General features: G+C 49.0%; 1 protein-coding gene across 2 annotated transcripts in view; it reads left to right on the top strand.

The window, feature by feature from the left end:
• The window catches only part of ASH1L (ASH1 like histone lysine methyltransferase), a 172,287-nt gene that overhangs the window by 123,865 nt on the left and 32,028 nt on the right, over nt 1-16,394 (top strand). For both annotated transcript variants that reach the window (XM_045983164.1, XM_045983163.1), the window contains exons 8-10: nt 11,696-11,769; nt 13,430-13,475; nt 13,592-13,700. In XM_045983164.1, the coding sequence (XP_045839120.1) occupies nt 11,696-11,769; nt 13,430-13,475; nt 13,592-13,700 (229 nt within the window). The remainder of the gene's footprint in view (nt 1-11,695; nt 11,770-13,429; nt 13,476-13,591; nt 13,701-16,394) is intronic.

Here is a 16,394-nt window from a genome sequence, read left to right as displayed (position 1 = left end):
GGTTTCAGCTCGGGTCCTGAACTCAGGGTCTTGAAATTGAGCCCCATATCAGGCTCCGTGCTGAGTGGAGTCTGCTTGGGATTCTCTGTCTCTCCCTCCCTCCGCCCCCTCCGCCCCCTGCTCACGTGCTCTCTAACAAAGTGACGTGCCGGTAGAACCGGTCGGGGGGGCAGAGTAGATCACCCAGAAGGAGACCCGCGGTTGTGGTCCTTGGATTTGCGCACGGGCACCAGAGCAACGGAGCAGGATGTGCTGTGGCCCGTGCAGCCGAGGTGATGTCTGGTGCGAGCGGCTCAGCTCCGACACCGGCATCGCAGCGAGGCCAGGCTGGGCCTGGCACGGGTTGCAGACTGAAATGTAAATGCCAGAATTACGAAGTTTCTAGAAGAACTCATAGGATATCTCCATGACCTGCGTGTAGTCAAAGGTTTCTTCAATGGGACACAGAAGGCAGCGGCCACAAAAGAAAGCTCTGATAGGTTATACCTTGACAAAATGGAGACGCGTGCAACAAAGACAGTATCCTAAACACAGCACAAGCTGGGAGAAAACACAGACTGTGTATATCCTGAATACATAAAGAACTACAAATGAATTTGTTTAAGTTTATTTTTCACTCTTTTATTTTTTTAAACACACAACCCAATTTTGAAGTGAAGATCTGAACACACTTTACCAAAAGAAATACAGACACTGGGGCGCCTGGGTGGCTCAGCGGGTTAAAGCCTCTGCCTTCAGCTCAGGTCATGATCCCAGGGTCCTGGGATCGAGCCCCGCATCGGGCTCTCTGCTCAGTGGGGAGCCTGCTTCCTCCTCTCTCTCTGCCTGCCTCTCTGCCTACTTGTAATCTCTATCTGTAAAATAAATAAATCTTTTAAGAAAAAAACAGACACTGCCAGTAATCGCGTGAAAACTACTCATCGGCCGTAACTCACCAAAGAATCACAGACAAAAGCCACCACGAGCCGGCACAACCACAGTGCGTACAGACAACTGTGCGAGAGTAAATGGCACCACTTTTTTTTTTAAAAGCCATGGCGGGGCGCCTGGGTGGCTCAGTGGGTTAAGCCTCTGCCTTAGGCTCAGGTCATGATCTCAGGGTCCTGGGATCGAGCCCCGCATCGGGCTCCCTGCTCAGTAGAAAGTCTGCTTCTCCCTCTCCCTCTGCCCCTCCCCCTGCTCATGTTCTTTTTCTCAAATAAGTAAGTAAAATCTTTAAAAGAAAACCAAAGCTCTGGCAGCTTTTATAAGAGTAAACAAACCTACCAGAGAGAAATCCATACATACGTCTGTAAAAGCGTTCATGACACCATCATTCGTCGTGGCGTAAACTAGAGAGAGTCCAGGTGTCCGTCAGCACAGCAGACACACAGACAGTGCATTCCTGTATGGACTGTGAGCAGCAGCTAACAGGGGAAAAGATTAGGATTGACATGCTTTCGCCTCGTGGAAAATGAAGTAGGTATACTTTGTCCTGTTCTGATAAATACGAGTAAAAACATAAGAAGGTCTTATTACAATGTCATGTTTTCCATATCATATATAAAAAGGAGACTCTAGGGGCACCTGGGTGGCTCAGTGGGTTAAGCCTCTGCCTTCCCCTCAGGTCATGATCTCAGGGTCCTGGGATCGAGTCCCGCATCGGGCTCTCTGCTCAGCGGGGAGCCTGCTTCCTCCTCTCTCTGACTGCCTCTCTGCCTTCTTGTGATGTCTGTCTGTCAAATACATAAATAAAATCTTTAAAAAAAAAAAAAAGGAAACTCTAAAAAGTGGAGAGGAGGAGGCAGACCAACTAGGGACTAAGGGGACAAGTCCTTGGAGGTGTCCTCTCACCTCGTCATACTGAGGTAGAACCTTGAGGAGGCAGCCACCTGGAAATGCCACTGGGCGCGAACAAAGCCCGTGAAGAAAAGCTTGCTTTCTGCAACAAGAAGTACGGGAAGGGTCAGCTTTGCAAGACAGAAAACTTTCAGACCGTATCCTCCATACTCTAGTCAGACATGGCAGAAAAAACTGTTACCCTCCCCACACTCATACGAGCAGGCGCCCAGTGGGGAGCCTCAGCGTCCCTTCCCAGTAGGCAGTAGTAAGTGTCCCACCGTGGTACCCCAGCCTGTCTTATGACAGGAGAAGGCCACAGGAGTCAGGACTGGGACCTCCGGTAGTAACACGGCCCCTCCCACCATCCCCCAGCAGTACTGACCTATCAGCACTTGGGTCTCAGTGGCGGTCAAGTGGGGGCCTCCAAACTCGTAATCCCTGGACATCTGAGTGCATTCTCTTGCTGGAGCGGTTTTGGGAAAGGCCAGCCAAAAAGAAGGTTTATGTAAAATTCAGAACCTGGTCACATGATAAAGAAATGTCTAGGTTTAAAGTGAAAATCATATGTCATACTAAGAACCAGGGAGATCTTAAACAATTTTTTCTTAAGATTGTATTAATTTGAGAGAGCAAGCCGAAGAAAGAGCGCAAGCATGAGGAGGGGCAGAGGGAGAGAGAGAAGCAGGCTCCCTGAGGCGGGCTCCAGCCCAGGACCCAGGGACCATGACCTGAGCCGAAGGCAGACGCTCAACCCACTGAGCCGCCATGTGCCCCTTAAACTGAACTTTAAAAGGCAGTCCGTACATGCCAACATCAGGAGGTTAGAACCACCCAAAATCGATTTTAAAGCACTTAGATTTTTTTTTAAACTACCCCCCAGCGCGCACACACACACACTCCAACAAGCAATAATGAATATGCTCGAAACGTGGAGACAACAGAAAGCCTCAGCAAGGAGGTAGAAAGAAAGGCCAAGTCAGAATTTTAGAATTGGAAGATGCAGCCAAGGCTTAGGGATGCGCTCGGCAGCAAGATGAAGGAGACAGGAAGAACTCGGTCCTGTCTGAACGGAAGAGAACGTAGACCTAAGAAAGACGAGCCTGAGCGATCCCGACCACCGGGCGAGGTCTGTCCTCCGTGTCCCGGAAGGAGGAAGGGAGCGCGGAGATGAAAACGACTCGGGTGAGAAATGGCTGAAGACTTCGCAGATTCGGCAGCAGACACGAAGCTGCCCATGGAGGTCGACGACGGAATCCAGCAGGACACACTCGAGGAGACAGACCCCTGTGGGTGGCACAGCCTCGCCCGAGCTCAGCCCGCTGCAGACCCAGCCGCTGTGAATCGGAGAGAAGTGGACCCCTGCCCGTCAGCAGAGGGCAGTTCAGACGGTAGGGCCTGCTTGTCTGAGTCCAGGGCGATAGCGAAACGTCCTCCAAGTGCCGAAAGAAGACATGTGTAGCCAGAATTCTGAACCCAGTGAAAGAATCCTTCAGGAATGAAATGGGAATCACAGCCTTCCTAGATGAAGGAGAACATCTAAAGAAATATGTTGCCAGTAAACCTCCCCTGGGGTAAGGAAGGTCTAAACAGGAAAGAAATACCAGAAGGGACCGTGGACCATCAGGAAAGCAGAAGGAACAGGAAGTACATTTGTGGGCAGATGTGGTAGGCTTTCCTTCTCCTTTGCAGTCTCCCAAGTCACTCTTTTATAAATGAAGCACAAAATTTTAACACTGCTATATTTTTTAAAAACGTACTGAGGCACAATTCACATACCCTACAGGTCACCCATTTAAAGCATACGGTGGTTTTTGGTGCATTGTGTCATTAATACTTTTAACTCGTAGTAAGATATGCGTAACTTAGAATTTGTATTTTCCATTTCCATTTCTCCGTGTAAGGCTCAGTGGCATTGAGCACGTTCACATTATTGGGCGACCATAACCCCATTCCTCTCCAGAATTTTTTCATCGTCCCAGGGCAAAACCCGGTGCCCATTAAATGATAACTGCCCATTGCCCCAGCCTCTGGTAACTACTGTTCTTTTTATCCCTATGAATTCGACTATTTAGGCACCTCGTATAGTGGAGTTGTTCCAATATTGTCGGTTGGGGTCTACCATATTTCACTTCGCATAATGCCCTCGAGGTTCTTCTGTGTTGTAGCACGTGGGAAGCTTTCAGTCCTTTGTAAAGCTGCGTCGCCTCCCCGTGTACCCACGCTCCGTGTGTTGTTTGTCCAGTCAACGGACGTCTCTGTTGTTTCCTCCTTCGTGCAGCTGTGGATCGTGCTGCTGTGAACCTTGGTTTACAGTTCTCTGTTGAGGACCCCGCTTTCAGTTCTGTGTGTGCCCAGCGGGGGGCCGCCGGCTCCTCCGGTGAGTCTCCGCTTGGTTTCGGGAACTGCCGTGCTGTTCTCCATAGCGGCTGCTCCTCCTCTACCGCCGCCAGCCAGTCTCAAGAGCCGTGTCCCCACGTCCTCAGTAACACTTGTCACTTTGTGTGACTTTTCCTGGTAGCCGTCCCGGTGGGCGTGCAGCGGTATCCCCTGCGGTTCCGATGTGCATTTCCCTGATAGTGACACTGAGCATCTCTTCACGCGCGCTCGGCCAAGCGTCTTGTCTGCAGTGACGTGTGTGCTCGGGGCTTGTCCACTTTTGAATTGAGTCGTCTGTTCCTTGTTGAGCCTCAGGAGTTCCGCACGGATCCCGGTGTCAGTCGCTTATCGGATATGTGGTAAATAGACCGTCTGTATGACATGGACAGGGAAGGGCACAGAATGTACAAGTGTGGAAGAAAAGGGGGTACATTTAATCACACCGACCATCGCACAGAAGGGAGCGGCTCTAGTAATCAGGGTTGAATGTGGTTGTGGACAAAGCTACGGTAAAGTTACAGATTTTCAAGTAGGGGTTTAGAGTGAGGCCGGTGGGGGGCGCCCGGCTGGCTCAGTGAGTAGAACATGCGACTCTTGATCTTGGGGTCATGAGTTTGAGCCCCGTGTTGGGTATAGACCTTACTTGAATAAATAAAACTTAAAAAGACAACTGAGGCAGTGGTGTAAGTCAGTTGAGAGGATTCGGTTTCAGCTGAGAGAAACGATGCGCGAGAATGTGAAAGCAGGAGGGAGCCAGTTGTCTTTAAGAAACTGCTGGTACAGCCATTATGGAAAATGTATGGAGGATCCTCAAAAAATTAAAAATAGAGTGATCACGTGGTCCAGCAGCTCCACTTCCGGGAACGTAGCCAAAGAAAACGAAAACACCAGCTCTGATGTCTCTCCCGTGCTCACAGCAGCATCGTCCACGGTCAGCAGACGTGGAAGCCGCCGGACGGAGAGAGAAGAGGCAGCTCTGCGGGCCATAGAGTGTTCCTGGGGCTTGGTTTGAAAAGAGGGGAAGAGAGAAAAGAGAGAGTCTTGCCACTTGTGACAACATGCATGGACCTTGAGGGCATCAAGTTCGGTGAAATGAGCCAAAGACAAACAGTTCATAGTCTCACGTGTATGTGGAATCGGAAAAACAAACTCAGAGACGGGCGCCTGGGGCGGGCACCTGGCTGGCCTGGTCGAAGAGCGCGCGAGCCTCGCTCTGGGGGTTGTGGGTTCGAACACAAGTGAGTGTAGAGATGACTTGAAAACACAACAATAACAAAGCAAAAATCTGTTGTAAAAGGGGGTGCTGGTGATCAGCTTTGTGGTTACCAGAAGCAGGGGCGTGAGCAGGGGTGATAGGGGAAAGGCGGTCTGCAGTCGAAACCGCTGCACGCCAGGCCCGCGCGGAGGCTGCGGGGCGCAGCACCGTGACGCAGCACCGTGACATGGTGACTGCGGCGAGCCCCGCTGCGGCCCCGTCACACTGCACACCGTCAGCGAGCCCCGTCCCGGGTGCGTGGACATCGCGGTGAGTCGGAGGAGAGGTGAGTTAGCTGGTGTGCTAGGGAGAAGGGAAGGAAGGGGAAATTGTGCGTAGGAAGAGTTTAATACGAGGAACAGTGGAGGCAGTGGGGACTGAGGGAGCACCTGTCCTGAAACAAACCAGCAGGGAAGGGTGACCTGCTGCTGCACAGGGTTGAGAGAAAACAGTGGGGACACTCCGCTGGCTCCATCCCCGGGAGCAGGTGACGTGATCTCAGGGTTGTGAGTTGGAGCTCCACGTTGAGTGTAGAGCTTACTAAAAAAATTTTTTTTTAATTTTTTTGAAGATTATTTGTTTACTTGACAGATCACAAGCAGGCAGAGAGAGGGGGAAGCAGGCTCCCCGCGGAGCAGAGAGCCCCATGCGAGGCTCCATCCCAGGACCCTGAGACCATGACCCGAGCCGAAGGCAGAGGCACAACGCACTGAGCCCCCCAGGCGCCCCAGAAATTTTTAAAATCTTAAGTAAATGAAAAATAAATGAGAACAGTATGTCAGAGCTCATGCCATGGGAAACCAGAAGCTCAAATTCTACTTATGATTTGTTCACTGAAACTTAAAACAGTTTCCTCTAAGTATCCTTGATCATTACTTACAACCTCCTCAATGGCACCCATTTCACTGATCCACTATTCCTTCCACTGAGATCGTGCTACAGGTGTTTGGGGGGTTCCAGGACACTTTACACAGAACAGCAAAGACAAACTGAGTAATTGCTGTCATCGAGCGATACTCTAGGTCGGTGCTCAAGTCGTGTGTAAACCAGGTGAGCTTTAGCTGAAGTCAGTCACTTTATTCTTGGTTTTAAAAAAGAAAAAAAGCCAATAGGGACACCTGGGTGGCTCAGTCTTAAAGCCTTCGGCTTGGGTCAGGTCATGATCCCAGGATCCTGGGTGCGAGTCCTGCGTCTTCGGGCTCCCTGCTGGGCGGGGAGCCTGCGTCTCCCTCTGCCTCTGCCTGCCGCTCCCCCTCGCTCTCTTTCTGACGAATAAGTAAATAAAATCTTAAAAAAAAAAGGCCAAGGTTTTGTCAAATTTTAGGATCTCTTCTAGAAAAGGACATTGTTATTTTTCTCCTTTCTGTTGGGAACTGCCCTCACCTTCGCGTTGCTCTTCGCCCGGCCGCCCTCACAGCGGACTGCGCAAGTGATGTTCTGCCTCGGGGTCCGCTTTCCCTTCCTCCTGTGTCGGGCTTGACTTCATGAAAGAAAATCTTCGTGACTTCCCCCTTTCAGATTGCAAGGTCGCCACAGGCTCCTGAGCTGCTGTGGTGTCTGTCCTCTTTAAAAGGACTTCATTGCAAAAATTCAGCAACAAGAAGCAGACTCTATGCTGAGCAGGGAGCCTGATGCGGGGCTTGATCCCACCGCTCCAGGATCATGACCTGAGCGGAAGGCAGTAGCTCAACCAACTGAGCCAGCCAGGTGCCTGTATTAATTTATTTTAGAGAGAGAGAGAAACCAGGGGAAGGGGCAGAGGGAAAGAGTATCCAAGCCAACTCCCACTCCCAAATCGGGGCACCACGTCATGACCCATGAGACTGTCACCTGAGCAGAAACCAAGAATCAGATGCTAAACTGACTGAGCCACCCAGACACCCCAAGAAAGTATTCTTTTTTTTTTTTAAGATTTTATTTATTTATTTGACAGACAGATCACAAGTAGGCAGAGAGGCAGGCAGAGAGGGAGGGGGAAGCAGGCACCCTGCTGAGCAGAGAGCCCAATGTGGGACTCAATCCCAGGACCCCGTGATCATGACCTGAGCCGAAAGCAGAGGCTTAACCCACTGAGCCACCCAAGTGCCCCAAAAGTATTCTTTTTTTAAATTTTTAAGATTTTTATTTTTTTAATTTGAGAGATTGGGGGGGCAGAAGGAGAGTGAGAAGCAGACTCCCCACGGAGCGAGAAGCCCAGTGTGGGGCTCAACCCCAAGATCCTAGGATCTGACCTGAGCCAAAGGCAGACGCTTAACCAACCAAGCCACCCAGGTACCCCATTGAGAAAGTATTCTTTTCTAAAAATTTATAACTTCGCGGGGCACCTGGGTGGCTCAGTGGGTTAAAGGCTCTGCCTTCAGGTCAGGTTGTGATCTCAGGGCCCTGGGATGGAGCCCTGTGTCAGGCTCTCTGCTCAGCAATTGGCCTGCTTCCCCCCACCGCCGCCTGCCTCTCTTGACTACTTGTGATCTCTGCCAAATAAATAAATAAAATCTTCAAAAAAAAATTTATAACTTACTGGCTTCTCCCTCACTCTTTTTTTTTTTTTTTAAAGATTTTATTTATTTGACAGAGAGAAATCACAAGAGAGGCAGGCAGAGAGAGAGGAAGGGAAGCAGGCTCTCCGCCGAGCAGAGAGCCCGATGCGGGACTCGATCCCAGGACCCTGAGATCGTGACCTGAGCCGAAGGCAGCGGCTTAACCCACTGAGCCACCCAGGCGCCCCTCCCTCACTCTTTTATACCTCTACAGAAAGCACATGAGATATTGCTGGCAAAATAAAAAAAAGGAGTTAATTCTTTACATTAAGGGGTTTATCATATCTGCTGAGGATCAATTTTGTCTTTTTAAAAAATTATATTGTTAAGAAACAGTACATACTTGCAAAGCAGTGGTTGTAATAGAGAAGGGTTTGAATTACAGATAAATCTCCCCCTACCAGAGATATAATAACTTAGTATATACCCTCTCAAACTTTTTCCTTTATAAATATCTGTCTTCCAACAATTTACTGTAAAATTTTTCAGTAAACAAAAGCCTCTGGGGCGCCTGGGTGGCTCAGTCAGTTCAGTGGCCTACGACCTACTTTTGGCTCCGGCTCCAGTCTTGATTTCAGGGTCCTGGGTACGAGCCCTGGGTTGGGCTCCATGCCGGGTGTAGAGCCTACTTTAAAAATTAAACAATAAGCAAAAATTGAAAACACTATAGTGAATGTGCAGTATCCCATCACTAAATTTTGTCATTAGCATTTGACCTGGATTTATTGTGTATGTATCTGTCCGTCTGTTAGTCCACCTGAGTTTGGGGGGCACGCTGCAGTAAATCGCAGACAGTGATAACCTCCCCTAAATATTTCAGCACTCGCGTCAGAGCCAAGGTCTCAGGGGCAGAGGGGGAAGGAGAAGGAGTCTCAAGCAGACTTCCCGCTAAGTGTGGAGCCTGGTGCAGCGCTCCATCCATGACCCCAAGGTCGTGACCTAAACCAAAACCAGGAGTTGGCTGCCCAACCGACTGAGCCACCAAGCCCCAATTTATTTTTTTAAAGATTTATTTATCCATTTGAAAGAGAGATTGAGCACGAGCAAGGGGAGGGCCAGAGAGAGGGTAGAGAACCTCAAGAAGACCCTGTGGGGCCAGTGAGAGACTCGCGACCGCACGCCCTGCTGAGCCCCCGAGGCGCCCCACAAATAGCTCTTCAATGTTTCAGAGTGTTTTTTCCTTAATGAGTTCATGCCGCATTTTTTCTTTTTTTGCAACTTGGAGAATGTTTCCAGTTGAGGAAATGCGTACCTCATTTTACCTCTCCAGTTGCGTGTTCTTGCGTGAATGTACCAGTTTGCTGACCTTTGACTTCGTGTTGTTTCCGCTTCCGCACGGCCGACTCCGCAGTCACACGTTCGGCTTTGCTTCCCTGTGCAGGAGGCTCTGGTCTCCGCCAGCCGCAGACCTTGTCGTGTGTTACTCGAACTCCACCAGTTGCTTCTCCCACAGTATGCCTGGGATCCGTGCTCACGCGTCTTCAGGTTTGTCAGATAAACTCGTGACACGCTCTGTGTTCACATAAGTAGCATATTGTTATGAGAAATAACTTTTCCAAAGAAAAATTCCATGCGGAAAGTGACTTTCTTTTTTTTTTTGCAAATTTCATTGATGGCTAGCTTAATATAAGTCAACTGAATTTTCTTTCTTTTTTTTTTAATATTTTATTTATTTGACAGAGAGAGATCACAACTAGGCAGAGAGGCAGGCAGAGAGAGAGGAGGAAGCAGGCTCCCCGCGGAGCAGAGAACCTGACACGGGGCTCGATCCTAGGACCCTGGGATCATGACCCGAGCCAAAGGCAGAGGCTTTAACCCACTGAGCCACCCAGGCGCCCCTCAACTGAATTTTCTAACCCATTTTTGCAGTTTCTTATGATGATACTTTGGTTTAAGTACATGAAGAAATCTGTCCCTGTGTAGGTAATAAGTAAGTTATAAAAGATAGGAGTATTTTAATAATTCAGATAATTCTTCTTTGATACTCTAGCAAAATATAAATGTAATAGTTCCTTAGAGGTGAGTTGCAACGTAGAATATGAAATCAGTTAACTTTTTGTATTCTGTTCCACTAACGTCCATTGGTCTCTCTTGGAATGTAGATGGATTTTCTACCCAGGTGTGATTTTACCACTTCACATATTGGTCATTAAGAAATTCTGATTCAGGGGTGCCCAGGTGGCTCAGTGGGTTAAAGCCTCTGCCTTCGGCTCAGGTCATGATCTCAGGGTCCTGGGATCGAGTCCCGCATCGGGCTCTCTGCTCGGCAGCAAGCCTGCTTCCCCCTCTCTCTCTGCCTGCCTCTCTGCCTACTTGTGGTCTCTCTCTGTCAAATAAATAAATTTTAAAAATCTTAAAAAAAAAAAAAAATTCCGATTCACTGAATCGTGTTGCTCCCCCTTCCCGGTGGGTGTCCAGAGCCATTCGCACATGTCAGCCCTCCCACTTGCTTTATGAGGAGAGTGTGAGTTCTGGAAAACTAAAGTATCTCGTGGTCAGACCCAAGTTTTCCAGATCTCCAGAATTCACTTCAAACTCAGTTCTGTCACTGGAAACAGATATGCTCCGTTGGTTCTTGAAGTAACAAGCTCACGTTGCTGGTCCTCACTCTCTAAGTCCGAATAACCGTAGTGGCTCGGTTGTGCTTTCACAGACACGGAGCACAGTCCCGGGAAGAAGCTTGTCCAGCTCGCGTGTGCGCAGGCGCGTGCTGGACTCGGCCGCCCAGGGTGCGGCCCGGGTGCTGTCTGCATCCTTCCGTGGCGCCTTGCAGAATAGCAGCATTTGGGGCTTGTGGGTCAAGACTTAACACATTAATGTTTGAGGCACTGGCATGGTTCGCGTCCGTTAGTTTCGTTCTGGCGCAGCGGTCTGCTCCCCTTGATTCCTCCTACAATGCCTGCAGTCTTCTCGCCGCTGCTTTTTCAGCACGCGGACAAACGTCAGCGCAGTGAAGATGGCGTGGAACGCCTTAGTGGTGCCAGAACCGCAGCAGATGCGTGGTGCTTAGTAGTGGTGAGACAGTCTCTGCCTCCTGGATCCCTCGTTTCCACAGAGCACTGAGAACCGCTCGGCTCGAGTCGGTCCGCGCTAGGGTGAATACCCAGGTAACAAGAAGTTCAGCTTCCTGCCAGAAGCGAGTTTGCTAAAGGGCAGAAAGGTCAGAGAGTAAGGAAATTGAAGCATCCTCTTCAAGGTAGAAAAGGGCTTTTGACTTCTACTAATAGGATTTCTTCGGGTGGGGCGGGGGGGGGGGGGGTTGTAACATCATAAATTTGAATGTAAATACTCTGGAGTTATTTAAATTCAGGGACTCAGATTTTAGAAAATCTTATACTTCCCGTTTTTATAGACAGTCTTACAGTATGTGTAATAATGGTGGAGAACAGCGGCCAGATGCTGTAGTTAATCATTTTAATACTGCAACAATTCGCAGTTCTTAGTTGGCTTCTTAGTGACCTGTGTATTTTTGGTAGGAGGTTCGCCGTGTTCGTTGTTTGATGTAGCTGCCGTCAAAACGTCCCTTTAGCGTTCACCACCTGGAGCACGATGGAATAGAGTGGCTAAAATTAAAAATTGGTGATGGAAAAGTCCCTAAAATTCAAAATTAAATCTTTATTTTTCTAGTCAGTGCCTATTAGATCTTGTGGCCGTTTGACCCTCTGTATTAACAGATACTGAAATTGATAGTATTTCTTTGTTTCAGGAAAGTATCTGAGGCAAAAGAGGATCGACTTCCAGCTCCCCTATGACATCCTTTGGCAGTGGAAGCGCAATCAGGTACGGGGCCTGCCCCCTCCCCTGTCTCCTCCCAGGGTGGGTGGAAGGGAGTGCAAGCCTCTCCCCGCCTCCGTGTTATGCTCTGTGCTCTGTGCTCTCATCTTAGGAAGTATCGAGACTGTCCCTGTGAAGGTTAGAGACGAAGAAAAATGAATTTGCATCCATATCTAATGTGACCTCTTTGCCTTTACTCATACTTCAGAATAGCAGTGAGTGTCTGCTTTCCTGGGCAACTTCTGTTTCTGGTCTGCACTTTCTCTGTGGTAGCAGAGCCCCGTGCTCTGGGCTCCTCCGTGCTCTGGGCTCCTCCGTGCTCTGAGGCTCCTCCGTGCTCTGGGCTCCTCCGTGCTCTGAGGCTCCTCCGTGCTCTGAGGCTCCTCCGTGCTCTGGGGCTCCTCCGTGCTCTGGGGCTCCTGTCGGACGCGCGTCCCAGGAGGGTTTAGGTGCGCCGCCGGCAGCACTGAGAATGTCAGGCTTTATTTTTGTTGGCTCCTTCCCACCACTTTGGAATTTATTTTTCACATACAAAGGAGATTCTCCTACCAAAGGAAACAGAAAAATGTTTAACACGCATATACTTTTAAAAGATCTTTATGTTGGGAACTAAAAATGGGAAGGCGCTGTTTTTCTCTGCTTCTTCCCTAATGGAAAAGCTCCCCCGGCAATTTTTGTAGTTAGCCGTAGGCCCAAGCCTCATGTTGAGAACAAGCATCAGGAAATAGAAGTTATCATACAAAGGAGGTGAACAGGCTCCTGAGCTTTGCCAAAATTCCACCAAAGTTAATTTTGGAGAGCCGGAAGCAGTGGGCACTCCCCTCTGCGCTCTCTTCTCTTGGTGGCCTCTTTTGAGTTCAAGGAGGATCAGTTTGTTAGATACCTGTCTCCGCGTTCATGACCGTGAAGGAGACTGTGCTCTGACGGTCCCTGCTGAGAAATGGAGGTGGGCTGTTTTTTACAGGTTAATACACCCTCACCGAGACCACAGCGCTGTCTTCGTCTGTCCTGCCTCTTACTGGACACCACTGGCCAGCTGACCACACCCGTTCTCATACCTTCCTTTTTTCCTTTTTTTTTTTTCTTTTTTTTCTGAATGCCTTCTTAATTGCAATGAGAGCTTCCTTTCCTGCCTTCCCTCTCCCCTGTATTCACTAAATTAATTGCCTTAATTAAAATGTGAGAAGTGTTTTTTCTGGAATACCCACCCTGAAAAGGCCAGGGTACTCATCTTTTTAACTTCATGTGCTAGCCAGACCATCTCAACAAGCCCTTTGCGTGTTTTCCTTTCTTTTCATAGAGGCAAACTGAGTCTTAATGTATCCAAAAGAGTAGCCTCGTCCTGCAGGGTGGTTTCCCCGCGGGGTGGTTTGCGTGTGTGCCCGGCCACGGCGCGCACATATTCCCGAGAAGCTCTTCCACGTTTCTTCTCTTGTTGAGTCTGTTTCTCTCGTCCTGATCCAGGAAGTCACTTCTTATTTCAGGGTAAAAAGTGATGGCACCAAGAATTTCCCTCAAGTGTGTCCAACCCAGAAAGTCTTTCTTACAAATATTCCCATACGAGCAGAGCACGTGAATAATTTCTTATATTTTTAGTGATTGATGCTGCTGTCTGGTATTTGAAGTTAAATGCTATATCTAGATTTTTCTTTCTTTTTTCTTCTAGCTGTACAAAAAGCCAGATGTCCCACTATATAAAAAAATCCGTTCAAGTGAGTAACTTGAGAGCTATTTTTTTCTGCCGTCATATCATCAGTGTTCTTCTTAGCCTAGCACTTAGAAAATCATCCTCGTGTTCACAAATTACTCTTTGCTGTCTTCTCGCAAGATGTCTACGTTGATGTCAAGCCCCTTTCTGGTTACGAGGCCACCACCTGTAACTGCAAGAAGCCAGAGGACGACTCCGGGAAGGGCTGTGTGGACGACTGCCTCAACAGGTACTGTACTGAAGTGACTTCTCTGAAAGCACGGGCTTCAGGGCAGATGACGCGTCATTTGGAGGGAAGAGTTAGGCTCCTTGGGCTCCTCACTTGGAGTCGCACAAAGCTATATGAAACCTAACTGATGGGTCTTGGGCTGGTTCGGCAAAGTACCGTAGCCCTGGTGGCTTAAACAGCAGAGATTTATTTCTCACGGTTCTGGAGACTGGGAAGTCCAAGGTCAAGATGCAAGTATTTGGTGTCTGGTGAGGCCCCACGTCCTGGCGTACAGACAGCCACTTTCTGCTCGTGTGCTCACCTGACCTTTCCTGAGCGCGTGCTTGTGGAGAAAGCGCTCCATTGCTCTTCCTGTAGGGACATGAACGCCTTCATGCAGTTCGTACCCTTACACCCTCATGCAAGCCAGCTGCCCTCCCAAAGGCTCTGCCTCCAAATTACCATTACACGGGGGGCCAGGGCTTCAGCTCTTCCTTCTGGGGAGACACAAGCATTCAGCCCACGACATGAAGTACTCAGGAAGTTTTAGAAAATTTCCTAGATCTCCGTCAGTGGTAGCCATAACCAGGGAGCGAGGTAGGATGGTGACTTGAGGAAGAAAGGCATGATGTACTCTGAGGGAAAACCGGGCTGGTGAGCCACTCGCGTGTGCACACGGGCCCACGCGCCGACTGGGCCAGTGGCTCTGATGAAAGGTGTCCGTGCTGTCGCCAGAGAACGAAGGTGTGGGCTCTGGCTAGTTTGGCGATCAAAATTGTGACTTTACTTTGGGGCCATTGAGTTCTAAATGACATGAGATTTCAAAATGGAAGTGTCTGATGGAGACCCAAGAATGGAGATCTAATTTGATGGGTTTTAGTTACAGATGCAAATTTATAGTAAAAAAGAACCAGTGAACTTGACATCAATAATTCCTCTTCTGGACAGTTTTCCTGGCCAAAGACGACTGCTTCCCCAGTGTACGGTCAGCTGTCCTGGGGGCTGCGGGAATCCGTGTTTTAAGACCTCCTGTCACAGCGCGCCAGCTGGAGTATCCTGCTCACCGCGGCGTCGGCGCGTCACGCACGCACGGTTGCTCACAGCTGCCGGCCTGGCCCGTGCTGTGCGCTAATCGTTCTTCACCCTCAGACGTTTTCGGTGTATGCTTTTTTTCTTTTTGGTCTTTTTTTCTCTTTGTACATACCCACACTTGGACGTGTGTAAGTGCATTGTGTGTGCCGGCGCGGCCCACAGCTCGCCGCTGTTACTTCTCTTACCTTCCGCAGGCCGGCCTGCCCAGTTCGCCGTCCCCCGCGCCTCGTCGTTCCGGTTCTCCCCGGTGTTTTCGACTAAAAATTGCGCTACTGTGAAACTGTGTAGATCCCTCTTTTTTTTTTAACCCTTAAGGTATATTCTGAGAAGAATTATCCGTACAAACTACATGAACACCTGCGTCGTTCTTACAGTCTGTCGTACTGACTGTATACTGTGTAGTTACTACGCTCCTGTGCCCAGGAGCTCTCATGGATTAGTGCGTTCACTTGCAGGGTTACCGCCGGACGTGAAGGTACCCTCTGCCCTGTAGCTCACCTCCTTGAGGCAGTCACAGCTAACTTCATTTTTGGTGCTTTAATATTTCATTGGTTTAATGTTTGGGACTATGATATGTCTTTAAAATTGCTTAAATTTGCGTTCCTTTCTATGCTAACGTTACTGGTTTTTTATATGATATTGTATTGTCCAGAAATTGCCATAATATAGCTGCCGTCACATTGGTGAGTTCCTCTCTTTTTCCCAGTAGTCTAATGCGGGGCTCGATCCCAGGACCCTGAGACCATGACCTGAGCCGAAAGCAGAGGCTTTACCCACTGAGCCACCCAGGCGCCCCTGTGTTGCCTTTCTTTTTTTTTTTTTTTTTTTTTTTTAATATTTTATTTATTTGACAGAGAGAAATCACAACTAGACAGAGAGGCAGGCAGAGAGAGAGGAGGAAGCAGGCTCCCTGCGGAGCAGAGAGCCCGATGCGGGGCTCGATCCCAGGACCCTGGGATCATGACCTGAGCCGAAGGCAGAGGCTTTAACCCACTGAGCCACCCAGGCGCCCCTGTGTTGCCTTTCTTTAAAAAAAAAAAAAAGTCCAATACGGCACTGCCAACTTTGTGAGACTGTGAACCCTACGTCCCTCCATATTCCTGCAGCGAATGGAAGAGGGGACATGCACAAATACCTAAGAAAAGTGAAAATATGTTATTCAGTGGATGCTTCCATGTATATTTAAAAGTGACCCACATAAAAACTGAGTTAAATGGCGCTACCCAAAATGTCTTTCCTGTCTCAGTAGTCAAGGCTTTGTAAATGTTTGTTGGGAAAACTCAAAGATCTATAAGATTCAGTTTTATGTCTGTGTCAGGCTCATGTAGCCCGAAGGAAACTGAATTCAGGACTGTCTTTAAAAACAAGTAATGGGGGGCGCCTGGGTGGCTCAGTGGGTTAAAGCCTCTGCCTTCGGCTCAGGTCATGATCCCAGGGTCCTGGGATCGAGCCCCACGTCCGGCTCTCTGCTCCGCAGGGAGCCTGCTTCCTCCTCTCTCTCTGCCTGCCTCTCTGCCTAGTTGTGATTTCTCTCTGTCAAATAAATAAAATATATATATAAAAAAAAAAAACAAGTAATGGGTTTTTATGACATATTTTTAGAACATGGTCTCCTCTCTTCTA

This window comes from Meles meles, chromosome 17 (assembly GCF_922984935.1).
Source record: "Meles meles chromosome 17, mMelMel3.1 paternal haplotype, whole genome shotgun sequence".
Taxonomy (NCBI): Eukaryota; Metazoa; Chordata; class Mammalia; order Carnivora; family Mustelidae; genus Meles; species Meles meles.
This window is presented reverse-complemented; position numbering and strand designations above follow the sequence as displayed.